A 26,801-nucleotide genomic window follows, 5' to 3' on the forward strand; every position below is an offset into this window, starting at 1 on the left:
CATAGCAGTGGAGCGAGATATTGCACTTTTGTACCACTGATCTTCACAGACTGGAAAACAAAGATTTCGGCTATTTTCAGATTATGATCTAACATTTGGTCCCAGGCAGTAAGAGCAGCTTTACTTTACAATGCCCAGTTAAAACCTCTCCCCAGTACCTTTTTTTCCCCTCAAACCTGTCAGGATCAGCTTTTGGGTTGCATCAAGTGAATCACTTCAACTTTTATTCCACTGCAGTGGCATATATGCAGCAATATTACCTTTTCAGAGCCTGTATCAAAAGGAGCATATGAAATACAGCTCTTCATCAATCTCCTTACTGCAGATCAATTTTCTGTTCCATAATGAACAGTGACTCTACATGACATAATGGGGGCTTCATGCATGGGTACAGCTAAACTGAAAAAAGAAAATAATACAACATTATCTGTCCTTGTCTGGACATAGAGGAAAATTGTGTCAGAAAAAAAGGAAACTGTACAAAAAGTCCAAAAAAACAGTGAAAAAACAGTTTTCAAAAGCCTTAAAAGTCAAAACAGTATCTTTTAAACCCTTATTTCTAGTTAACATATGGAATTTTCACAATAATAGCTCCTGTCCAGTGCAGAAAGTCAGGCTATGTGAGGGAATTACAACAGACCATTTTGGATGGGATATCAATGAAATATTAACAGTATCAAAATTCACCTGTCTGCAGCATTTAAAGGTCCCCAGCTTCAAAATCAATGGCTATTTTAACTCCTCAATGTATACCTGTAACTACAAAAAATTTATATATGTAATACTGAAGCTTCAGAGCATGTAAGAATTTGCTTCTTATACAGCCTCCAAATTTTTAAGTATTCAGAAACTCCTCAAGCAGCAACTAAAGTAATATATCCTACAAATCTATGAACTAACAAATAATCTTGATAAAACACATAAACAACATATAGCATGCCAACTATTTTAAGATCACCTGGTTGCTTAAAAGCCTATATCCTCTTAGATCTAGTATCACTTTGGCCCATCATATACTTGCTTCCTAAAAAGAACTAAATATATTTTACTAAAATAGTAAAAACTATTAGGGTTTTTTGTTCCTACTGGTTCTAGGTGAAAAGAGCGTATGCAGCCCAACATTAATCTTTTCTTCATTTATAATAGCTGCCTGGCTACCCTCACTTCAGCCATTTAGCAATCTTGTTACAAAACAGCTGCTATCTTGAGAAAAGTCCAAACTGGCAGCATCCACAGCCCACTGGGAATACAGAGCATTTTAAGGAGACGTTTCTACAACTCACAGTCAACACCCTCTGATTCATTTCACTTCGGTTTTTCAAGACCCTACCTTAAAGCCTCCAATCGGGATTATGCTTATAAAGCCTTAGTATCAGAAAGTCTGGCTTTTCTCTGGATTTTCCCATGGAGAACTTCCTGTTCCTCTAGACCAATCCACCCTTCTTAACACATTTTTTTCCACTCTTTTATTGCTGCTGAATCTGATTCAAAAGGGGCCCATCTGCTCCAGCTAACATCGTCAGGAGAGTTCTGCACTTCCACACAGCTGCTGAGATTTCTGTCCCCAAGCAGAAGCTGGAATTGCTCCACCACCCTCTTTGCACAGAAGTGATGTAAAGGACCTGATCGATCAAAAAAAAGCCAAACTTTTGCATGACCATTTCTATATTGACTATTTCCGTCACGTTAACTTCTTTTCCTCACATTTTGCAGGGTCTTAATTTGTTCCTTTAATAAAGTGTACCATAAAGCTTGAGTGTGCAATGCTCCAACAGAAAGAAAAAAATATCCTATCAAACACACTATTCTTCACTATAAATTCCATGAAGCAATTCAAGAAGCCTGGAGGGGCAATTGCTTCTATTAAATTCTATCATCTGCTGGAGCAGTTCTTCAGGACTTTTAACATTTTCTTAGAATTTAAGTGACCTAACTTCCATTAAATTCTGTAAAGACTGAAAAGCAACTACCTACAGGCATACTTTAGAAGATCACATATCGCAAACCAAATTGGAAATTACTTTTAACAGCATGTGTGCCATTGTTAACCTGTAACATGCTCAGAAAATGGATCCTCTCTGACAACTTCGACGCACCAGCTTGACCTGCATGCAAGTCAACTGTATATTCCAAAACACCTACGGACCACTGGACTCCTGCCACTCATTCAAGGCTATTTTCAGGGTGAATAAATTTACTAAACTGCATTTGCAAGAGAGACTTGTCCAGGTAACGTCAAAAAATAACCTTCATCTTGAGCCATAAAAACCCTTCCATGAACTTTTTTTTTTGGTTATGAATATTTCTCTTTTATAAATGAGCTTAAGTAAAATAACATCAATTTGTACAGAGGAAAAGAATGCACAAAGGTTCTGGATTGTTTTGTCAAGATACAATCGAACCATAAAATTAAGTTTAAATGGCACAACTTCCTACCTGCATATGAACACTAGCCACGGGAACCAGCCAGATTGGCTAACAATTCCTGAATGCAATTTCTGAGGAGGAGATGGCAAGGTGTTAACAGTGGGAGTTACTGTACTATGGAATGTGGTTTTAATACCCATTATTCACAGCTGATCAGTTTGGGGGCAAGTTGTGCCTCATCTTCATGCAGCATTAAGAAGTCTTTTCTTTGTACACAGTGCTTTATGTTATCTGTGAAGGGCAAAAGTGAAGAATTTGTTTTTATTGACAAATATGAAATTTTCACAGTCACAGAATTAATTACAACTGAATAATAGTCATCAGTTTCCTTACCAAATGTAATGCATGCATTTTTAGCTCATTTGACCTTGGCAAACCTCAAAAATTAATCATTTAGTAATCAAGAAACAAAAGAAATTATATAAACACATTTTAACAGAAAAAAATAAAGCTTAATTGAGTACACCTCAAATTCGTATTTTACCTGTTTATAATTCATACAGACTAATATAAGTGAATTTAATGAAAAACACTTGAAATCAAGTTCAGGCAATTTGTTCAGCTCAGAATTAGGCTCATTACACACTGAATCACGAGCACTGTGATGGCATTGATGTGAAAGAGTGTTCTATGATCTCACAAATTAAACAACAACAATAAAGTCTTCATCCAGTTCAGGATGTAAAAATAATTTATTAGCTTTTGCTCGTTAAAAAAACCCCGGCTACTATTATTTTTTTTCAAACAGCAGCAAACAGTCAAAAAGGTGACAATTGAAAAGTGTTCAATAAAAAATAAGGCAAGCAGAGCGTAAATTTGTTCTTTAAAAAAATCAATGCTGTAGCACTACAGAAGAAAGGGTAGCAGATAAAAACAAAGCAGAATTTAGTAAAACACGATAATCACCAAGCTACTTCTATACTACCTCATCACTTCAGCCAAGGAAGCGTTGTTAAAGCAGTATGCAAGTAAACTTTTATTTCAAAACTAGAAGAGTTAATTAAGATTTAAAGGCATCCCTTTGGGGGTGTGTGCACGTGAAGTATGCCATAGTGATGGTAATTTTATATTCTATTGTTTTAAGTTTGTAAAACATCACAGAATATTGAAACCAAAACCTTGCAAGACAACAAGCCTTGACTACTGTTTTTGATCAGTGATCCGCTGCAAGCAGAGTTTCATGTAGGAATTTTTATTGCGTATTTCTATCACTGCATCTCTAACAAGCTCAATGAACATTTGAGGCCAGAGCTTCTGCAACGACTCATTTTTCATGTTGATGTCAGCTGCTTCTTTCACTAAGTTCTCAACGTATGTCTGGCAAAATGTTTTTCTTTCCTTGATTTCCTGCATGGGAGAACCATTGCATTATTGAGTAAGATAAAGAAGAGGTTAAACAATAGCAAATCCATAAAACCACCACAGAAATTTAATGAATTAAAGAACATCACAATGAGCAGGCAAAAAGGCCACTGCACATTCATCCTGAGTTGCACAACCCAGGTTCTAATTCAGGCTTTTATGAACGTGGCCCACAGATTCTTACTGTATTCATAATATTCATATTATACTCATTAATTAATGTGAAATCCACTTTTAAGTAATCATGTAAATACTTTTTAACATTACGATTTTTGGTGCCTTCCAACATAGCTGTGAAAATTTACGAAATCATTAAGCACTAAACTACTTTTCTTCCTTCTTTCCCTTCCCAGCTTTTCATGATTGTAGTACAATTGGAAATATATGCTTGTTTACCTGTCCTAACAAAACCTAAATATCTTGTCACAAAAAAAATATGCCAGTATTCATCCTTTCCACAGGTTTCCTAAAGGACTCTGGCAACTGCACAGTTCCTAAGATGTACTACATTAGATACTGAAGTAACCTGAACTTTTGTAAAAAAAAAAAAAAAAAAAAAAAAATTGCACTTTGTGCAGCTACTAGCTCCACATTTTAGTCACTCTAACTGTATTAATCCCTGGTTTTGCAGAGTTTCTATAAAATGCCATAATAAGCTTTGAACAATAAGTTATATTGGTGCTAAATATCTAACTAGTTTGATTTATGGCACTGTTAAAGTGTTAGGTCATGCTTTAGGCCATCAAAACATAGGTTTTCTTAAATGAGTGATAAAGCAGAAAAAATACTTTCCAGCTGTTTCCTCTATAAAACAGATTATTAATCAATGACTCAGACTATCATCTTCAGCATTAAACTTATTCAATCACATTTATTATGTTAGTTTACTACTGATGGGGAACTGGAATCAGTCTTTTTTGCTTATCTTAATCTTCTCTTGTGACAACCTGTAATATCTGCTGCCACATACATAATAACACTATAACAAAGGACAAGGTGTGAACTGCTGCGCTAGGAAGACAAGATAATGCGTGTGTTTCACGGGCTGTAGGAATACTAAGCTTATTTTATTATAGTGCTTGTTCCATGGTAAAGGACAAGAGGAATACCTCACTGTATGACACATAAAGTTTTAAGCACTGCTACCACAGCTTTTCAAGAGAAAATGTTTTCTTTATCTCCACACACACAGTCACTATCTTTTTTCTTGCACTAAAGGATTTATATATTTCCACATAATGAAAAAGCAAATCACGGGACAAGCATGGGAAGCAGGGTGCATATAGCTAGAACTTGTGAAGATTGCACAGAAAGGAGATTGTGGCTGAAAGCATGTTCTCCCTGTGAACAACCTCCCCCTGCCCAAGCAAAAGAGTTAGCAGATCAGAAATGCAAACTAAAGCAAGCGTGACTGATGTGTTTATCCAAAACAGGACAGCTTGCAATTTTATTAATAATTAAACTTAATACATCCCCTATATATTTTTTTTCCTGTAGCTCATTTAAAAGCTAGGTAACGACTCTTTATTACTACAGCCTGCACTCTCTCAAGTCTTGTCTGTGGGGTGTTCTTCACCAATTCATTTTGGGATATACTTTCTGATTTTCCAAGTCCATTAGAAAATGCTAACATGTGCAATATACATATGCAATTCTTTTTTTAAAAAACTGCACTCACTTCTTTTATTTTACTAATGCAGGTACATTTCATTACGAACATAAGGCTTGTAGGTGAGTGTTGCAGCACAATCAAACTAGTAGGCTGCAACAAGGCTTTACCATTGGTCAGATTCTACTGTCTGTGCTGTATCTCCTTCCTCCAGAGGCCAGACCAAATTGCTCCTCCATCTGAGCCTCTTTCCCACCATCCTCAGGGCTATTTAACCACTTCGCAGGAACGAGCTACAGCTGCACATCATCCAAGTCCATCAACCCATTGCCTCTGAGGCAAGGCCACAGCTGCATGTTATCAATGCTAATCAGCCCACTGCCTTCAGTCCTCTACAGATGAGAATGTATTTCTGAGACTGTGGCACTGTTCAGGAACCACTTCACTAAAGACAGAAACCTACCATTATCCAGTATTTTGGCAAAGATCAGTTAGCTGAAATGTTTGATCATACATGTAAATATGTTAAGCAGCGGTATTTTAAAACCACCATTCTCAATAGCACAACTGAGACTTGATATATAGACAAATTCCATGAGTAGCAGTCTAAGGTTATACAATAGAGGATGAAAATATTTTGTAATGATATACTTACTTCAAGCTTTTCCATATGAAAGTCCTTTGTCATGTAATTCAGTGTTGCTCGAGTTGTGCTTTCCCCTCCATTTCTTCTGTTATCACTACTTTCCTCACTCCCAATCCCAGATTTCTTTCCCTTTCCTTCCAGCAGATACTGGAATTGCTTCCTCCTGTGAAAAGATAGAGAGATTTACAGTTCTAATTATTGGAAACTTTTTTAAAAGTGCAAATGTTTCTAGAGATTGTGGAGGGTTTTTTCTTTTCTCCCTCTGAACATGTACTTTGAGCTTTCAAGTTTATTGCATCCTCAAGTTACTCAAAATACTTAATGACTAAACATTCCTATGTTTCTTTGCCTCTATACAATTGACTTTTTTACATATATCGTATAGCATCTCCTAAATAGGAAGTCTTGCAGCTTAAACTTTTCTTAAGTATGTTACCTATAGATGACTAAAAATATTTTTTTTAAGCACCTTTTTTCTTGCAGCACCAACTCTTACATTGGTTAACTGTTATAGTCACCCACTATAAAATACCTGCTAAAAATAATCAGTCTTCATCATGAAGTCCATAAATCTTCACCAATACCAGTACAACTGGAGAATTAAACAAGCAGCACATTTATGCGCATGTGCCTTTTAATCTTATTCAGCAGACTTCATACAATTTCCATGAAAACCTCTGGCTACAGCAGGCGATGCTAATATTTCTGCTATAAGCAGAGAACCTATCTTTTGTAAGATGTTATTTGTGAAATTTTTGTCTTTTTACCTAGAAAGAATTCATCGTGACAGCATGCAAAGTAAGTAAACAATACATTCTGAACAAATTCCAGATACATTCATTGTATTTTACCTAGATTCTCCAAATAATGAAAGCATACGATAATGTGGCAGCTCAGAAGATGCCACATACGCCAGAATGCCAAAGAGCCTCTCTGCCATGACAATATCATTTTCAGTAACCTGAGAGGGAAGTGGGGGGAAGGGGAAGAAAAAAAGAAAAAAGTCAAGTTTCAAAACTGGCACATTCGTATTTCATTACATATGCACATTGAGAATTAACTGAAATTTGTTATGCAGAACACTGCATACAGCTCTGTTCCAGACATATCTTCAAAACATAGATTTGCTTTTACTGGCACTTAAAATGTACTTTAAAAGAAACCAAATGAGGTACTGGTGCTTGTTTTACTTCCTGTAATTCTGGAAACTTTATAATGTATACACATCCTACCCTGTGCTTCATGACAGTCTTCACGAAACAAGGAATTTTATAATGACTTCTTACACAGAGTGTCTGAAGGCCAGACTTATTAAATCTGCTCCATACTGCAGGCACTTACAAAAGGTCTACCAGAAAATTTCTGATCAAGTTATGCTGGAGAAATGAAAAGATTCTGGGTACCCCCATGTGAAAAGTTAAGTTACGGTCTCCCTTAGTTTGGCAGCATCATAGAGAAGGCTTTCTATAAAAGACAGGTTTTACAGAAAAACAAAAACAAAATTAAAAAAAGTATTTTCTCTGCATTTTACAACCCCCAAAATAGCATTCCTCCATTACACTTCTCTAAATACCATCCATACTGTTGTGTCAACGTTCAGTTACAGATGTCTCTCTAAACTAATCTTCAATGGTTGAAAACTTTTCAGGATTAATTTTACACATCTCAATTTTGCATAAAACAGGTGGAAAAGGTTTATTTTCTGGTAGTTTTTGTTATTGTCTTTTGTTTGTCTTGGCTCATAACCTCTGAAGACCATGCCTTGTAGTTTCTTCTGCCCTGATGGCCAGACTATGAACTGACTTCAACTGCCAAAAGTTTGTTTGGCACAGTTTCTAGACTTCTGGCTTTCCAGTGAGTGCAGAAGAAATCTTTATGATCATCTAAATCTGACCTGGATAACACAGGACTATGAAATTCACTCAGTGACTTCTTAACTTCTGGATCAAATTTAATTTCCGTTCATCTTATAACATTTTTGGAAAGCAACCCATTATTAAATAAACTTCAATACTCACAATATTTACAAAGTACTTCCAGACAATTTTTGTGTTCTCTATTATTCAAACATTGGAGTAAAATGGACTTCTGATCCAGCTTAATGTAATTTCATTACGTTCTTGTTTAATTCGCTGTACAATCTATAGCCTTGCCTAAAGTGTACTGCAACAGCATAATGCAGGGAGAAATTCACCAGAGAAAACATAGGTCAGGACAGCTGAAATGTGAAATCAACTCCATTTTCCAAGTGCTTAGAAGTGCTCATTTTCAGCTAAAATTAAGTAAGTCTTACTTTGTAGCTTAAGAGTAGATGACCTCACTAAACAGTCTGTTAATAGAAGCAAGGTCTAAAAGAAAGAGCACAGAAGGCAGCTAGGGAAACAAAGACCATTGCCAGCAGAAATGTCTGCTGGAAAAATAAGTGATTTTAATTTATTTATTTATGTTAAGAGAAGCATAAGGACCCGGTCAACAGAGACAACAATGCTGAATACACTCTAGTTCACAGAAACTCATGTTTACCATCTTATTCCAGTACACTGTTTGCTCCATTAATCACAAAAAGATTATAACGGTAATATCACATAAATGTAAAGTCTATTATGCCTGCTTCTTGCCAAGTACAGAAAACAGGCACCGACTCAGTAACCGTGATGCACCTGCTATATTGTATGCCATAACACTTGGTGTGAAACATTCTGTAGAGTTTAGTAACTTCAAACCTTGTCAACTCTTAATTAATCCGAGATTACACTCTTTTATGTTTTCCCCAGTCATAGTATCTCAGTGAAGAGAATTCGATTCTTCAGCTAGTAAATGTAACAGTCTGACAAGGGAACAAAATCATTGTTAGGGGGAGACTAACACTCAGCTTCCAGCCTGGAACATAACTGGCATAAAAGGGGGAGGGTGGAGAGAAAAACAGAAGCTTCCTTACACTTCTTATTTTTTCTTCTTGTTTTTTTTTTTAAAAAAAAGTTGAAAAGTGCTAGAGTTACATAATTTAGTTAATTCAGTTACTTTGTATTGCTTTTACTCCCCAACTCTACATACCTCAGAGCTGGCAACACAATAGCATTCACAAACTTTGCAAGCAAATAATAATCAGAACAGCAGATTATGCACATTTCCCTTTCCATTGTGTGAAACTGACTTAGTTCTAAGGTTCTTATTTAGTTCTAAGATCTAAGGTCCGAGAGCACACTTATTTACATTGAAAGAGGATTTTCTCTTATTGATTTTAAAAGAAAAGTTAACACACATCTGCAAAGCTGGATACCATGATTTGTGCTGTAGACTAAGGAAAAGCAGCTATCAGATTTCATCTCTCTCTTCTGCTTGACTATGACACTATTCAAATTATTAATGACACTAGAAAAAAATTTCTGTGTGCACGTCTTCATAAGTGGTCTGGCTGAAAAAGTTTGTTGAGGACAAAAGTGTTCTCCAGCCGTACGTATTTAAGATTTGATATATGTCCTACATAAAAAGCATGCTGTGCTACATGTAAATCCATTTACTAAATTCATCCCCAAGTACTATTAAAATCAAAGCTTTCCTCCAAAGACAGACTGTAAAAAAAAGTCTACTTAAATAATTGTGTTTTCTTCTTTTTTCTTTCTTTCTCCATGAAGACCACAGGTGAGATCAGTCTTCTATTTAGTCTTTTATTTTGAATCACTACTGTTGATTTTGAAAATATGTAGCAGTAAAAAAAACAAACAAACAACTTTACACCCACATTCAACTACTTTTTTTTTTTTTTACTATCAACTTTGATGGGCATTTTTTGTAAATTAGTAAATTCAAGGTTATTTTAAAGTTCTCACGAGATTCCTGACTATCACTTTTTTTTTTCTTTTCAAGATACTATGCTGTTGGAGTGAGTCATATTGGCCTTTATCTTTCATCTTTCCTCATCCTCTCTCTCACAGTTATTTCAGGTAAGGTCTTAAACCAATTCCTGCTCTTCTGTGCAACTAATTCATGTTTTACAGAACTAAACCCAAGTAAACCACAACATTTATACTATGTCTTTATCAGTTAACAAGTAAAAAACCTAATCCATAACATACAATGACCAAATTAAAATACCAGATCTAAACATTGAAACTATGTATTATTTTTGCTCTAATTAACTTCCATAACACCACATAAACTTAACTTAGCATTTGAAATTCCACATTCAAATATCATATTACATTGTAACTGTTCTCCCCCTGTTTACAATCAAAGCCCAAGCATAAAATAGTTATTTTTTATGCTTGAATAAATTTACTTTCAATTGGCATAAAGGAAAATACAAAGAATAGCAAATTAGCATCCTAATGTTCTATTTTTTTAAACATAAAACACACACCCAACAAAAAAACCACACACTAACAATCTTGCACAAATTATTTTTTTTCAGGCTTGCTATTTGACAGACTTTTTCCTGTGATAGGCTTAAAGAAGAAAATGTTAGTTTAGATATATTTTGTTACACTGAAAAATATAATCATATACTGTAAACTACTCAACAGTTTCTCAAATGCACATTTTTGCAAAAGTATTCAGTGTCAGCACTGTGATTGCTTTGAACATAATAAAATGCTTCTTTAAATCAAGTAAAATCATGCGGTTCTTTATTATTATTTCTGCATGTGTTTCTAAAGAAAGAAAAAAAATTAAATAAATAAAGTCTTCCCTTCCTGTAAACCCCAAACACTGAGGTACAGATTTAGACTGTCATTTCCAATTGCAAACATCCGATATAACACAACATTCTAATGGCAACTAAGAATCTTACCATCTTCGCCTACAGTAACACAGTACAGTTGGACTTAAAAGCACAGCACAAGAAATTATATCGTGAAGTGTACTTAATTTTTCCCCCCTAATACTGAAAGGGTACTAACAGGGTTCTGCTCATTTTATTAGCAATTCATCTGCCTTTTTAAGAACAACACTACTTTATCTTGCAAGACCAATAGTAAGAAGGAAGAAACACTGTCCTACCTTTACTCCATTTATCTTCTGTAAATTAAAATGGTTCAGTCTAAACAGAACATAGTATTTCCACAGAGTAAAGTTGACAACTGGATTTCCCTGAGGATCAACTGTCAACTGTTCAATGCGATGCAGCTGAGCTAATGCATTGAATTGCTGCAGTGTCACAAGATTTGTCTCCTTAAACTTCAGGTGCTGAAAAAAAGAGGTCAAACCACAATAAATTAAATACAGAAACAATAAAGTGTGAGCACAAAGATTCCTGTTCTGTGCCACTCAAACAGTTTTCAAACTCCAACAAACAAGCCTTTAGATCTGATGAAGCAACTGAGCTCACCTCATTTGAAGTCTTCGTGGCAAAACACATCAATGTATCCACCAATTGGCGTACTACATATATTTAGGAATGTCAACGTTACAAGTCCCTAGGCAATTTATAAACCCTATAGCAATAGTACTAATATTTTCAGTGTTACAAAAAGCAGTGATACTGCTTGACCAATATTCATTTTAATTCTGTAAGTAAAGCAACTGCAACATCTGCCACATAAGAGTAAGTACAAAATAAGTTTTTAAATATTCTGCTTTTTCAGCCATAGCAGTCTGGCGTTAAGTCATACCCTGCTGTTTCTTTGAACCCTGCCCTACCCTGGTGCTCCTACTGTGAGCACGGTATATTTGGCTGCACAGTAACATTGCTGGGGGAAGGTGAAGGAGGAAAAACTGATGGTGAAGATAAAAATTTATCTGAGATTCTGCTATCCCCCTCAAAGCTTTCCACTCACAATGAAACAACTGTTTCACTGAGGTAGATACATTTGTCTTAAGTTCCCCAGAAAGTTATATATTCCAGTGAAACAATTAAGTTCCTTTCAACTAAAAATCTTAAGAAGCCCAGAGCTCAAGAGGCATATCATCTGAGTAACAAGTCACTCTAGTATCACTATTTGCTTCCAAATGACTGATTTAAATGTCCAAGGGAAAAAAAAAAAAAAAAAAAAAAAAAAAAAAGTACTGCTACAGGGACACCTCATTTATGTAGTTTTGCTCCATCAAGAACTGAGGAATTTCAAGAGCTGTACCGGTTTAGCTAGCTATTCCCTTTGATTTTTTATCTGTCTCTTTTTCTCCTATGAGCTATTTGATCTTTGAATTCACAACACAAATGAAAGTCTCCTGATACCACGGATCCATAAAAATATTGTAGAATAGCAGTACTATAATTTACACATCAGTTTTGCAAAAAATAATCAGCTAAGTGAAAGGAACAGAGATAAATACTAACCAGTGTGAAAATCCTGTGTGAGAATCTAAATTAAAGTGCATTTTTAAGAAGTAGCAAGTTAAAATCAGCATTATAGCATAACACCAAGCAAATACGTAATTCACAAACATATCTACTGATACGAAAGCACTCAAGGGTGACTATGGCAAATTAAAGTTCTGCTGGAGAAGACGTACTCCATAGCCGTTCACACAGGTCAAATCTGAGGCATTCTTACCACAGAATTAGGAAATTTTGTCTTCAGTTTTGTTAACACTTGAACTATTTCATCAAACTCTATGAACATAAATTGGACTGTGACAATAATTCCAGCTGTTTGAACACTCCAGTTTCGATCCAGGCACTCCAGTGCTCCAGCACCATACAAGCAAAGGGTGTCTCCTTCCACTTCCACTAAATGAGACTCAAGAACAGACAAGCCTTGTACTGCACTGCTCAATATTGTATCCAGAGACCTGGAGGAAACAAAAATGCAGCGATATAATGAGATTATTTTGAGATAGTAACATCATTCTATTGAATGACAGTCCTTTCACTTTACAAAAATGCAACTGTCAAACATGATTGCATTTCTCAGTATTCATTCATTTGCAGTACCCAATCTGGTTCAAAAATATTAAGGGCTGGAAAAACCTCTTTTTGTCAAGTAACATTACAAAAGCTTAATATATTTTGTGTTGCTTTAGAGATCTGAAAACAACTTCAAACAATGTATTTATTCAAGAAAAGTCATCTTTACATTATGTTTGCTATATGAAATGTAAAAGTTATGTCATAAGTAATCGCTTTAAGAACAGACAGCTGTTAAAACCAATCCAGGATAATGTGATTCACACTACTGAACAGTTACTTTTATTCGTGAACAAGAGTACCACTCCTTCCTCAAACCCATATGTCACATAAATCATAAGATTATTCTAATCTCTAAACAGAATAATGAATACCGATATCCTGATGAAATAATTATCCTTGTTTAATCCTTAATTAATAGGGATGAACACATTATTTCCTTAAAAACATGTAAGCTTTCCAATTCACAAGATCAATTTTAAAATTAAGCAGTAAGTCCAGCTATTCTAACTCTCATCTCTTTGTGTCTTACTTCCAAGATGAAACATTCAGCTGACTGGACCTGCAGTGCACAGAGAATTCAAGATAAGCGCAAACCACAGGTTTAGAAAACTGCGTAATAATTTTTACTATTTTATTCTTTACTAACTTCCTAGTATTTTTAATGTATTTTGCTTTTTTTGACTACTAGTGATCACTTGACTGATGTTTTCTGAGATTTCACTCTTCACTGGAAATGTTGAGAGCCCATCACTTCATATGTGAAGCTGCAATTACTTTCTATGCTGAATTGCACCTGCCATTTTGTTGCTTAGTTACTCATCTTGAAAATATCTTCTGAAATTCTTCGCTATTATATAACAGAGTAGTAGATCAATATCAATTTTAACTTAGAGGGGTTTAAAAAGCAACAAGACTTCAAGGCAAAAAATGTCTGTGTTATCTACAGCTTCTTAATTCTAACACATACAGCCACATTGTCATTAATCTTTTTAAACCAGCATTAATTGGTGATAAAGACCACTACCGGACTTCATTTCTCTGACCAGCCATGAAAAAGAAGAAATCCAAACCTAAGTCTCTAATTCAGAAAACTACATGCACTGCAATTTGCATAAGAGAATTACAACATATGCAAAAAAAGGACAGTTATATGCATTAACATCTCAGGAGGGTGGAAATTTGGTATTTCGTTAAAGTAACCACTTTGATTTCTAGCATGTAATCTACAAATCTTAGAAAATCTTCCACAAGAACATGGAAACAGACTTTATTCATTATGTTTTATTACTGCAGATCTGACAAAAGAATCCTAACATTTGTGGTCAGGAAACTACAAGGAATACAGCAACTTTAGTCACTGTATCCAGCATAAGCAGAGATAGCATTACAGCCAGATTTTTCCCACAGCTCCATAGAAAAAGTCTTAGTATGTTACTTAAAAGCATTAATTCTCCAGCAATGAGAATCTGTTCATTAACAGGACAATGCTCAAGCTACCTAGTTACATTGACTTGGTTACAGGGATGATTACTAACACTGAATTAAGTTGTGAAGAAACCAAGGCGGCAAGAAAGCAGTGGCTAAACATCTGTTCGGAGGATAGCTTTGGAAGCACAAGAACAGAAACGACTACAGCAATTTAAAAACGCTAAGGAAAAAAAATGTTTCACAAGATGCAGCACTCAACTGGAGATAAAACCCAAGTCTAACCAACACCAGACAAACTCAAACTCACATGGGCTCTGCTCGGGAGAGGCAAAGACTTTCTGTCCATACCTGACATTTCCAGTATTGATCAGGCACAGCAGAGAGCTGTACTTGCCATTGAATTTGTGCAGAACATTTTTTCAGCCTTTTGCCTGAGCTAGCCACGGTTGAAAGTGTGCTAGTTTGGGTTTAGCCAATCCAAAGCACACATTGTTCATTAATTTCTGCATTGGGTTTTTTAATTATATAGAATGGCAGATGGCCGCCTTTTAGATGCAAATAAGCAAGCCACAAAGTATCACAAAAATAATATAACTACATTTATAAACCAACAATACAAAAATCATCTTAGAAATAAAACTAAGTCAAAGAACTGCTATCGTTAAAATAACATGGGTATAAAAGCCATCCAATAAGATATACTGCTGTTCAAATTAAGAACAGGAATTCAATACTCAGTTTATGAAACCTCTTGATACACAAAGAGGTTACAAATGTTTGCAGTGCTCATACATCCTTATTTCATTCATTTTGATGTAGGGCAACAATCTAAGCTGTCAAGGAAATGAACAGCCTGAAGAAGGGTCAAAATTCATATTTAACGTTCCTTTCAAACATGAAATCCTCCCTTATTTAGCAAAATCACATAATTAGCTTGTGCTTTTTTAGTCAATGAGTTACTGTTATATTACTTATCTAATATATGTTACTTATTACTAATGGCCAACAGGTTTAATCACCAAGTAAAACATCTTTTCTGGATTGCTTTGGATATATTACTTTTGATAATGAAATACAGTGAGACGTCAGAGGTGAGAAGTAGTAACCTGGAATATTAGACACGAACAAGAAGTACTACCCAATAAAATACCTGCTTTCTTCAGGAAATACATATGCAGCACTGCCATTGATTTGACAGGGCTCATTATCTTTATCTTGGTTTAAAGAAGCCACAAGAGCTATTCGATTCTGCTGTACCTCCCACTGACGAGCGATATTACAAATTGTTAACCGTTTCTTTTCCTGAAACAAGATAAAAAAGTTGTAAGTTATGACAGAGCAGGATCAACACACTTGTTTGCTCTGAAAGAAATATGCCGCTTTAAACATTTTAGATTGAAGAAATGATAGTTCTGGTTGGTGGTTATGCATTAAAATCAATGCTGTTTTGCATAACTGCCAGCAAACAATGACTTCACAAAATAGGCAATAACAGAAACATGAAAGCTAACAAATTAAATCCACAACTTATGAAAGAATAAAGTTAAACTGTTTAGTTTGGATAACTCCAGATGTGTCACTTTGATGGTCTGGAGCTGCTTGTAATACTGCTCTCACAGAACAGGGCAGACTGCTCATACTTTCCTCCATGCTGCTACGGAGACCCTAGCACTTAAGCTAAGTCAGTTCTGCAACTGCTGTAAGTCTCAGCGGTAATTGCAACAGCATACCCTGCACGGGGGAAAAAAATTACCTTCTGAAAAATGGAAAGTCAGGTTTATGAAAACAGAAAATGAAATAAACTTTGGTATGGATACAAGGACTACAACAGATCTAAGTTCAAACATTTTGTTACAGTTTTTAAAAGTAGTATTTATATTCTAGACAAGCCTTGTCAATGAGCCAGTATTTCAAAAGTCTATTAGGTACTTGTTCTTGTGTAGTCATGCAGGTCACATCAATTACCTTACAATTCTATATATTGCTTATTATTCTATGATATCATATAGATATATGTGATTTAATAGATCCAATTTAGAATACTTTAAAAGGTTAAAAAAACAGGTGTTTTCTAGGAGCTCGTGGACCGGTGGCTGAATTCGCATCAGATGAAAGCTGCACACCAAAGGGTAATAACATCAAAGGGTAAATTCATCATTAGTGTCACTTCATTTGGTTTCTCTGAACCAGACCTAACTCTCTGGGGGTCAGCTCTCTCACTGTTACACTACTCTCAATAGAACTTGAACAGTGACTTAGAATTTGAAAGGAAAATCTTATAGAGAAGCTTAGCATAAAATAAATTCACATCCACAATATATGAAGAAAACAAAGTATCAGTCAAAGCCAATAATTTCTTAGTTATAATATCATACTCTAAATTGATGTTGCTGTTAGAAATGCAGCTTTCACACCCATACAAAGTAACCACCTTAATTTAAAGCTTCCCACTCTTAGAAAGTAATAAAACCCCACAATATTCTAAGAAATCTCTAACTCCTCTCATATACTTCAGAACATTAGTACAAGCTACCAATCTCATATTTTAGAAGGGGGGGAGGAAGGCAATCAGGAATTTGCCCTACGTAGCACAAATACCAGTTGGTAGGCAGCCTGTGCACTTGTCACTGATCTTACCCATGAACAGGGGAAGTATAAAAGATGCATACTTTTCAGATGTCCTAATGAATATTCTACTTCATTGCCATGGAATTTTGGATTGAAACAGCAAGTACTTGCTAGTTTTAAGTTGCAATGCTCTCAAATTGGGTCTAAAATAATTTCAGGGAAGGTAAATCCCTGCTAACAATTATTTCCTTAGAGCATAAGTTAATCACCTTTATCAATTTCTTACCACTGTCAAAAGCCTAATATCATACTTTTAAATATGATTACATTAGTTCCTGTCTCCTTTAGACTATTTTGTTATGCTGATTAATATCAGCCTAAAAAAGAAAACAACAAAATACCGATTAGGATTTAGAAGGCTGTACCAAAACTCCTGAAGGTTAGAAAGGCTTTATTTGTTTTAAAATTGAGATTTACGTTTCTGTTCTAAGACAGACTCTATGGCTGGGGAAAAAAAAAAAAAATCAACACAAACCACAAAGTTTTATTATAGCGCCTTTTTTCAAACAGAAAAAAACCCCACTATTTTATATGCCTACGGAGAAAGGCAGGGGATCAGGGAGCACCTAATTTTACAGTTTGAAATGAACATTTTTGATACATTTAGTTTAATCTTTACTCACTATCTTCTAGGTTTAATCTATAAAAGTAACATGTGACTGTTACCATCATATTTTTAGGTAATTTCTTTCACAGTAGGCAAGTTGTGGATATCACCGCAGTGTCATTCACTGAGAAAGTCCCTCACAGTGCTCAAGTGTTGGAGATGTGAAGTATAAAGCAGTACAAATGAATATTTCTTTGAAAAACAGAAAGTATATCAACAAAAGCAGTGAGCATTTCATCATCTGTGACTGCAAATCTGTGGAGCCTGTGTATTTCCTTCAGAATAAAGAGCAACTGCATATAAATGTTTCACAGTAAAACATTTAATACCTACACACAAATCCCTCATGCTTGCAGCTCTTATACTCAGAGTAAACACTGTGATCTGTTTCAATGACTGATAAGGCAGAGGTAGATCTACTAGACTTCAAATGTTCATAAAAATTATGTCCGTAGTTGTCTGTTACTGACACTGAAAGTACATGAGAACTACTTTTACAATTTTCTTCTGAAAGTTTTCCATTTTAAAGAGCTCAAAAATATTCCCCATCCAATTTGCCCAAAGCATTATGATGTTACCTGGTTAGAGAACACTATGTACCCAACGTTTACACATAGACTTCAGCGATGACTGATCTCCATGTCACAGAAAGTAGAGGAAGCTAAAATAGTCAGCAGTTTCTTCCCATCACAATTAGAAAATTCTGTTTGTTCTGGAGGGTGAGGGTCTCCTCATAACCTCAGCTACCACACAGCTCTACTGCTTTGTTGGCCCTCAGCTGTGGGCTGCTGGATTCCCACAGAGCCTCTGAAAACTTCTAAGAATTAATTTTACAGAAAGCAAATTCTAGAAGTGTGAAGATTCTGCTAGCAGTAACTATTTCTCCTTCCAGTAATTAAGTTCAGCCTCTGTTGGAAAGGAATTACATTCTCTGTACATTTCAAAGTACATCCCAAGCTTTCCCAGAGGAGTGGGTCTGGAAAAAGAGAGATGAAGAAACCCCGTTGTTAGGGCAGGCAAGTATGTATCAGCAAGGGAGAAAGAAGAGATGACATTGCTGAAATTGATTTCTTCGATGCAGTGAGTACAGGAAAACAGCCATTGTTTACTACTGAATGAGTGCTTATAATTTCATTTGCATTGCATACAGTTTAAGGAAGTTTGGAGGAAAGTGACAACAGCAAAAACTGCAGAATATAGCTCTCTAAATATTTTCTTCAAATTCAACTATGAAGAAAATCCTACAGCTTGCAATTTTTTTCCATCAGACATTGTATCTATGAGCAGATTTGTTCCTTTCAATTCAGTTGTGTGTAACAGGAAAAAAGAAACCGGAATCATAACACACAAGAACATATTTTCAAAGGAAAGAAATAAAAAATCCTGAAATCATGCAGAAGATGTTGATAATTGGCTGTTTTACCATGTAACTTTAAGATAAAGTTACCTCAACTACATTAAAAAAATCTACAATTTAATGTTGAAAGTTGAATAATAACAGCATGATACATTAAAAATTTATTTTCTCTCTTCTAAGGGAAGTTTCCACTAGCAAAATGCACTGAGAAATCTAGGCCATCAAGACAAACAAACCCTCTGCTACAAGGAAATATTACATCAATGTTTAAGTTACGGTTAAGAACATGAACTTCAAATAAACACCTACTTTTTTTCTAGTCCAGAGACACAGTTAGCTTTTCAGCAGTATAAAATAACACTATGTGTGAATATTACTTACTAATTTCCCATTTCTTTATGTTACTAAGAATAGGCACCAAAACTGAAAACCTAAAGACTTTAAATACATCAGTATCTTGGGGACACACACACACAGAGAAAAAAAAACAACTCCACAATAAAAAAAAAAACAACACACACACCACACACAGTGCTGCTTAAGAAAAAAAAAAAAAAAGATTGTATCTAAGACTTTTTTGTTATATTGTGGGTGGTTTTTAAAACAGTAAATCAAAATTACAAATGCATAAAAATAACTAGGAAATCAAAATATATTTTTTGGCATTAAACATTAAATTATTCCCCCCCCCCCCCCCCCCCGTTTATATATTTAGGTTCTTGTTTGTTGGGTTTTTTTTTTTTATTCCATTTAAAAAAATGGAATGCAGAGACTCTTAGATCCTTGAACTTTGGTCTCCTATTATAGGTCACCAGCCCCATAAAAGTACTCCAGAGTGCACCTCAGTCTCCCCTGGTAGGAGTATTCCATGTCACATACACAAGCCCTAACCAGGCCAGGTGGTCCCGTAGATAAGCATTCTTCTGAAAAAGACGGCAGCGAAAAAGACGGCAGCTGGAGTCTAGCTGCTGCTCTGATGGCTGCTTAACTTTTTCTACAGAAAGCAAGGACCTCAACAGGAAAGAATGAAGGAAAAACTACTTCAGAACACCCTGCATGGCAGAAGTTGGAGCACTCACATGAAATGGGGGAGACCAAGTTCAAGCAATTTGAAATCACTGAAAAGTCCTTTCCTTTACCCTGGATTTACTTCATGTCTGGATTTGTGAAAATTAAGTTGGCCATCCTTTCACATACATCACAATCATGTATTCAACTGGGATTTTTTTTCTAAAGTGTATCTTGAGTCGTTGACTAAGTTTCAATTGTGGAGTGCACTGTTTAAGCAGTAAAAAAAAAAAAAGATAGAGGCATACTGGGCTATGTAAATTGGTTTACAGTAGGTTTAGAACTACCACACAAAATACCTTAAGCAAGGTCTGTTTATGGCTTTCACGCTTCCTTTCTTCCTCTTTCCTTGCTGCAACAGATGCCATACGTCTCTCTTCTTCCTGGATGAAGAAAAAACAACTTCAGAAAAGGGGAAAGTAATCAGGTTCTGAAAAGCGTTACTAAAAAATTATCAATATTTTTTTGTGTTGGTATTTGAAATAAACAATTTCATTTTAATAATTTTAACATTTCAATGTTTCTAAATATTAAAAATAATAACATTTGTAATTATAAATAAATCAGGAAATACAGAAAAAATCTACTTGGATACAAATAGTGAAAATAAAGCTACTAAAACTAGTATTTGTAAAGGTCTTTGGAAAAGTATAAAGCATATGGTGAGTATGACAGTGAAAAAATATATAAATATCTGTTAAATATAACAGTGCATTGTATCTTCGTAGTGGTTTTTACAATTAGTTGGATTTTTCTGGTAAGGAAAGACACAGAGTGAACAAGCTGAACCCTATTTATGCTCAAACCATAATCCAGAGATTGATTTTTAGCATTATAAATTGTGTCCGGGGACCGACTTTTTTCCATCTCCTACAGAACTTAGGAAGAAAAGAATATTTTCAAAGGTAAGTATCTTACATTAACATTACTTCTCATCAATATTATTACCCATTCAAGAAGAAGTTGCAAGAAGAAAGCACCGATTCTTAAATAATGGAAGTCATGTAAGTGAAGATGCTTAATTTTCCTGGTACAGCACTTTAATATTGCAATACACCCATATTAGGTTGAATGCGCCCTATTTACAGAAGTCTAAACATTCTCACAGCACGGTATTTTTAGAACATATATTTTCCAAGTAACAAAAGAAATGTTCACTATGAAGTAAAAAGAGTTCTTCCAACACAAATATTTGGGAAGCATACTTTTAACTTATTTTGATTTACTTCACATGCCATTTGGGTGTTTCTATTAAAGTATCTTCCCAGAACGTAGGGAAAGTGTTTTGATTTCCCTCAAAATAGAAAGCTCCTGTCCCAACCTTTTCACTTTCACTTTCCAGAAAGCTGTGTGTAAAGAAAATTAACAAACAGCAGTGAACAGAAAGCACCACCAACCATGAAGACCTACTGATATGTCAAAATTTCTGCATAAATAAAACATGCTATGTTCAGAGAATTAAGAACTCCTAAGCACATGGGTGAAGGCTTACTGGAAGAGAAATAAAACAGAAACTTCACACTTAGGATTGCTGTTACATTTTTAAGAAAATTATTTCCAAAGCATATGAAGTTAGGCTCACATAAGATTTGCTCTTATCTGTGTACAGCCTCCCTGAAATCTACTGACATACCATGGCTTTTGACATGAATCTGAAAGGCGATTGAACAACAAACTTCCAAGTTGTTCCTCTGCAACTTTCATTTAATAAGCATATATTAAAACAAGAGGAATACCTTAATGCAGATTAAAGCATGAGGCTTTGGATAGGGTAAGCCTCCTCTACCCCAAGTGTATACAAGAATTTCCCTGGAGTGCTAATTGGAAAGCCTAACACTTTTTGGTTGTTGGTTGGGGTTTTTTTGCAGGGGTGGGGTGGATGTTTTGTTCTGAAAGCAACTTCTGGCCTTTTGAGGGTGAAGTTTTGTTGGCAGCTTCCTCTGCTACTGGGCTTTCAGTTCATCCTACACAGGGTATTACCAAAGGGCCAGCGTCATAGAATTACAAAATAATCCAGATCAGAAGGGACCTCAAGAGATCACTAGTCCATGATAAAGGAGGCTCAACAATAAATTAAATAAAATCACATACAGATACAGAAGGCCTTCTAGATCCCAATACAACAAAATACCACACAATGAAACCCTAATACCTGAATGGGAGGGCTCAGGGTGATGCTGTGAAAATCATGAAATAAACCCCATGCAGGTAACATGCCACACATATGAATGCATAATTAATAATGCCAAATAAAAATCTATTGTTCCTCCAGGTATGATTCAAAGTGTTAACAACTACAAACATTATTCTCATGACAGCTCTTCGTCCCAATTATGTGTCAGTGTACTAAGCCTACATTTACTTGAAAAAGCCTGAAATCTTAAAATAAAATATAAACACTACCCAATTACATTAGTGATATCTTTCTATAGAGAAAGTTGGTTAGAGTTGTTTCTAGTTTGGCTTTTTTTATTTTCTAATTAAATCTCTTCATCTGACCTTGCATTTATGCCTTTTAAATTGGCTTCCTACAAAAACAAGCTTTTTACAATTTCAGTGTCTTAATCTTCTCTAATGACTTTTCAACACATTGAACATATTAAGTAACTTGAAGTATGTTTAGAAGTCTCAAAGTAAAGTTTTTTGTTCCCTAGAAGTTTGATTATATAAAACTGGCATGCACAAAGAAGAGAAATGTAAACTTGCTTTCCCACCATGGGAGAGGAAGCAGGAATTATCCATTCTATTTGGCAGAAAGCAATGGCCAGTTGTCACTGACTCAGCTCCAAACTAACCGAGGTATTCTTGTGTTTTGCACTGGGGAAGGTGAGCATTAGAGAACAAAATGACACTAAACTATAATAAAGCAGCCATCATTGATTTTATTCCTTTCAAAACAAATTAAGGGGTCGTGTCTGCCCCCTCTACCCGGCCCCGCAAAGCTCTAAAAATATCCACAAAGTTTCCTAATTCAGTTTTCTCTCGGCTTCCACAAAGGTCTCTTCTTACCCTAACTGCCTTCTCGAAGCCTTCCCCTAATCCAGTCCAAACACCTACTTTATGACACTGCGTTCCACACACGAGCACCTACTGCCCTCATTCAAGTCAGTCCAGTACCTTCCCTGCCAACACAATCTCAACACAAAGAATTAAATGAACTACAGTAAATTATATTCTAACAAGAGTCTTCTATTTACAGAATAAGACTTTTTTTCTTGATCAAGAGTTTATCCTACTTAGACATGTTTAAAAAAATAATTTCTAAATGAAATTAGCTATGTCTAAAAATAAAATATGCCCTAGTTTTAGTTAGTATTCATAAAGGCAGAATAATAGGGAAAACATCTAAATAAATCAAGGGCCAAAACCACTTTTTATGGAAATCAAATCCGTATACATTTCCTGATTAATCTTAGACAACACATGCAATCAATCTTGAAAAAACACAACATCCTCCCTGCCAATACCCACAAAAAAACCCCCACAAAGTTATAAAACAAAACCCTTAAAAACCTTGCCACAATTCATTTTTACTATCACCCTTTCTCTTTTAGCTCTAGCACCTTTGAAATTCTTTCTGTCTCCCTTTTTCTTTGACCCCCCCTCTCATCCTGCTGTTATTGTCCATAACTTTGTTTCATCTTTAAACCAAACCTTGCTGGACAAGGAGGGATGCTCCTCCAGAAGGTCGAAGTGCCAGATCATTACAAAAGGACTCGGGTGTCCTCTTGTATATTGAAATCTCCGCCATTCATTAGTTCTGTGCTTCTCAGGCTAAATGGCTAAGAAGCCATCTTCCAAAAAAAAAAAAAAAAAAAAAAAAAAAAAAAAAAAAAAAAAAACCAAAACCACGTAATAACCTTATGCAATGAGATTCTAAGGCTCCGTGTTTACATTCTCAGTGTGAAGCTACAGTAGCGACAGGACACACACAAAATAAGACACATTCAAGGCACTGCCACCCTTAAGGGTTTCCCATTAGAGCTGTAGCTGCCGCTTCGGCAAGCTGGGAGCTCCCCCTACTGCTACACCAGCACTACCATAACGACACCAGCACGGATTTGGGCCAAACCTGTGTCATTCTGGTGCCTTTCCATCGGTAACAGCCAGGAAGACCCGAAAAGGATCCTAAAGAGAGCACAGCAGAATGCAGGGCAATTCTTCCTTGCCGCTGCTCTGCTGTTTTACTGTTATTCCAACAAGTTCTTTTTCACCAAACGCTACCACTTAAGTCACAGGACAGAAAAATTCTAGGGTAACACACAAAGAATGCAGCATTTCATTTCCATAGTATGTCTACCTTAAAATTATTCAAATAATTTTACTATGGAATAGAAACAGCTATAGCATACTTTATTTAAACTACTTGAAGTAACGGAGGGGAAAAAAAGGCGGTGGGGGAGAGAATATGAATAATGGCCTGAAAATACACATTTAAGCTTTCCAAGCTTAAGAAGACTTTACAATACACTACACAAAGTGCATAAAATTCAGCTCACTTATACTTGCAGAAGGCAGACTACTTGTCCTGTACACCACTGAGGCTGATTTTACACAAGAATGAAGTAAGAATGGTTCTAGGAGAAATACAGCCACGGAAAACAGCAAGCGTAACATTTCTGATGAATCTTTAAGTGTACCTGACAATAAGATGTACCTCCATTTTTTACTTTTATTATTAATTTGGTATACTTTTGCAAGACCCGATTTAAAAGACAGAATTATAATCCACAAGAATGACTCTAGAAGTTCCTGAAGTAACTTATTTTCAGGTGGAAAGCAAAAAAACATTAGGGATCCTTGCCTAAAAAAACAACACTCCATGGCGCTGATGGAATCAATAAAGAATTCTATTCTGGATAAAGCAGTAGAATCTACTCCCTGATCAGCAGGGAAATGCCTAAGCAAATAATCAAAACCAAACTCAGCCTTCTAAGCATCCAAAACCTATAAAACATCAATGAAAAGAAGCACAGTTTTACTGTTAAAAAGCTGCAGATTATCTTTCAATTTGGGAGCTGCAGCACATTTAAAATATATATATAAATTATATAATATAGATAGATAACATACACATATATATTTAGCAAATTCTCTTGAGAAAGTGTATTTGAAGTGACGCATAGCAAGTGATCCTGGTTAATTCCTCAGTAAGGAATATGTACACATTTCATTCATATTTTCATATTTTATGATGTGTCTGCAGACAACATCTGCTTACTCTTACAAAAGACTGGAGGAAAAACGCTAGGTCACAGCTAAACTCTAAGTGCCACTGTATAAATCCATTCTTGAAAAAGTCCAAACTATGAAATCTATTCAAAAAGCTTAAATGTACAGAAAAATATTATAGTAGGTTGACCAGATAATGGAAACGACTACATATGCAACCTCAGCCTGCTTTGACTGCAACGCAGTTGCACATAAGCCTATTTCATCGAGTCACATGTCTTAACTCACAACTAAGGTGGACTACAGGTAGTAACTGTTACAGACAGTTACTGATGGTTAACACCGGCGGCACACAGTCATCTGACCAGCCACAGTGATTCAGCCTCCTCCCCATGTTTTAAGGCTCTAGATTGATCTATCAGAGTTTGAGAAAGTAAAAGATTTCCATTGACTGAATGGTGTACATAAACAATACAACATGGGTAGGCTTTTTCAGCTGAAAATCATCTTCGAGCATGGACAATAAGTGGTTAGTCTTACAGTGAAACTCGTTACAGGTAACTAACCTCCAACTGATTAATCACTGCTGGGTCCATGCCTCAGCAGCTTAAGAGCCTAAATCTTACATTCAACAATGGCTTAGGAATGAGGCAACCTAAAAAACACCAATTTCCTCATGGGTCAGGGTTTAAAAGTTGTCATAAGATGAAGCAAACCCTTGAATAAAGGCAAATCTGCCCCAACTTATGAAACATCAGAACAACTACAATGCAAAAAACATTTTATTCCAAGTGCAAATATTTGATTTTCATGGCAGCAATCTGTTCCTGAATAGTTCCCTAAGGCAGAGGCAGTTACCACCAGACTTTTGGTCCAAGGTTCCCTTTCTCCAGAGAATCCTATAGAAAAGGCCTGGTACCAAAAAGTGTTTTGTCTTCTTGAAAACCAATATGACTAAACTTCAAGGTCTCTCACAAACTTTTGAAAATTAACCTTCAGATTTTATTATTTCTTTAATTAATTTTCTTGTCCCAGCAAAGCCAGCAATTAAAAAAAAGTCAAAAGCAGAACTAACAATTGTGTAAAACTCAGTTCTCAAGCAGAAGAGCTTCTAAACAGGTTAGTGAGGAATTCCTAGTCAGAAAAAAAACTCAACATCCCAATCCAGCTCTTGGTTCTTCACATAGCAAAGCAACGCTTAAGTTCAAAATGGTCTGTACACCCTTCAGACTAATGAAAAGATCCTATACATGTAATTAAGTTTAGGTACACTACTCGAGTGAGAAAAAGCACATACCCAATATTGCACTTGCATTTCCCCACCAAGTTACATGTACCCTTACAGCCAACGGCAACAGCACACTGCATTACTAGGCAGAATAGCTGGATTTGGCATTGCCAACTCTCTAATTTTATCACAAACCTCATAATACTTGTTATTCCTCTTAATAATCCCAGTTTAAGTTATATGATTATCTGGGTAACAGTTTTTATTGGACAAAACATACAGCAGTCTCTCCATGGAGAAAATGATAAAAAAGTTCAAGGCTCCAAAACCAGAAGGCAAATAAAGAACACAAAACACATTCTTTTTACAAGTAGATTTATGAGCAGCACTACTGGTGGAGCCTGGGTTTCTATGGCTTTTTG

The 26,801-nt window shown here is 35.6% G+C and overlaps 1 protein-coding gene across 1 annotated transcript in view; it reads right to left on the reverse strand.

Annotated features, from left to right (window-relative positions):
• Positions 1 to 2,536: 2,536 nt before the first annotated feature.
• The window catches only part of LRRC49 (leucine rich repeat containing 49), a 49,425-nt gene continuing 25,160 nt past the window's right edge, over positions 2,537 to 26,801 (reverse strand). Inside the window, exons 11-17 of the mRNA XM_040601946.1 lie at positions 20,279 to 20,362; positions 15,470 to 15,621; positions 12,536 to 12,773; positions 11,043 to 11,228; positions 6,896 to 7,005; positions 6,054 to 6,207; positions 2,537 to 3,774 (exon numbers count right to left, since the gene is read on the reverse strand). Coding sequence (XP_040457880.1) covers positions 3,568 to 3,774; positions 6,054 to 6,207; positions 6,896 to 7,005; positions 11,043 to 11,228; positions 12,536 to 12,773; positions 15,470 to 15,621; positions 20,279 to 20,362 — 1,131 coding nt within the window. The 3' untranslated portion in view covers positions 2,537 to 3,567. The remainder of the gene's footprint in view (positions 3,775 to 6,053; positions 6,208 to 6,895; positions 7,006 to 11,042; positions 11,229 to 12,535; positions 12,774 to 15,469; positions 15,622 to 20,278; positions 20,363 to 26,801) is intronic.

This window comes from Falco naumanni, chromosome 7 (assembly GCF_017639655.2).
Source record: "Falco naumanni isolate bFalNau1 chromosome 7, bFalNau1.pat, whole genome shotgun sequence".
Classification (NCBI taxonomy): domain Eukaryota; kingdom Metazoa; phylum Chordata; class Aves; order Falconiformes; family Falconidae; genus Falco; species Falco naumanni.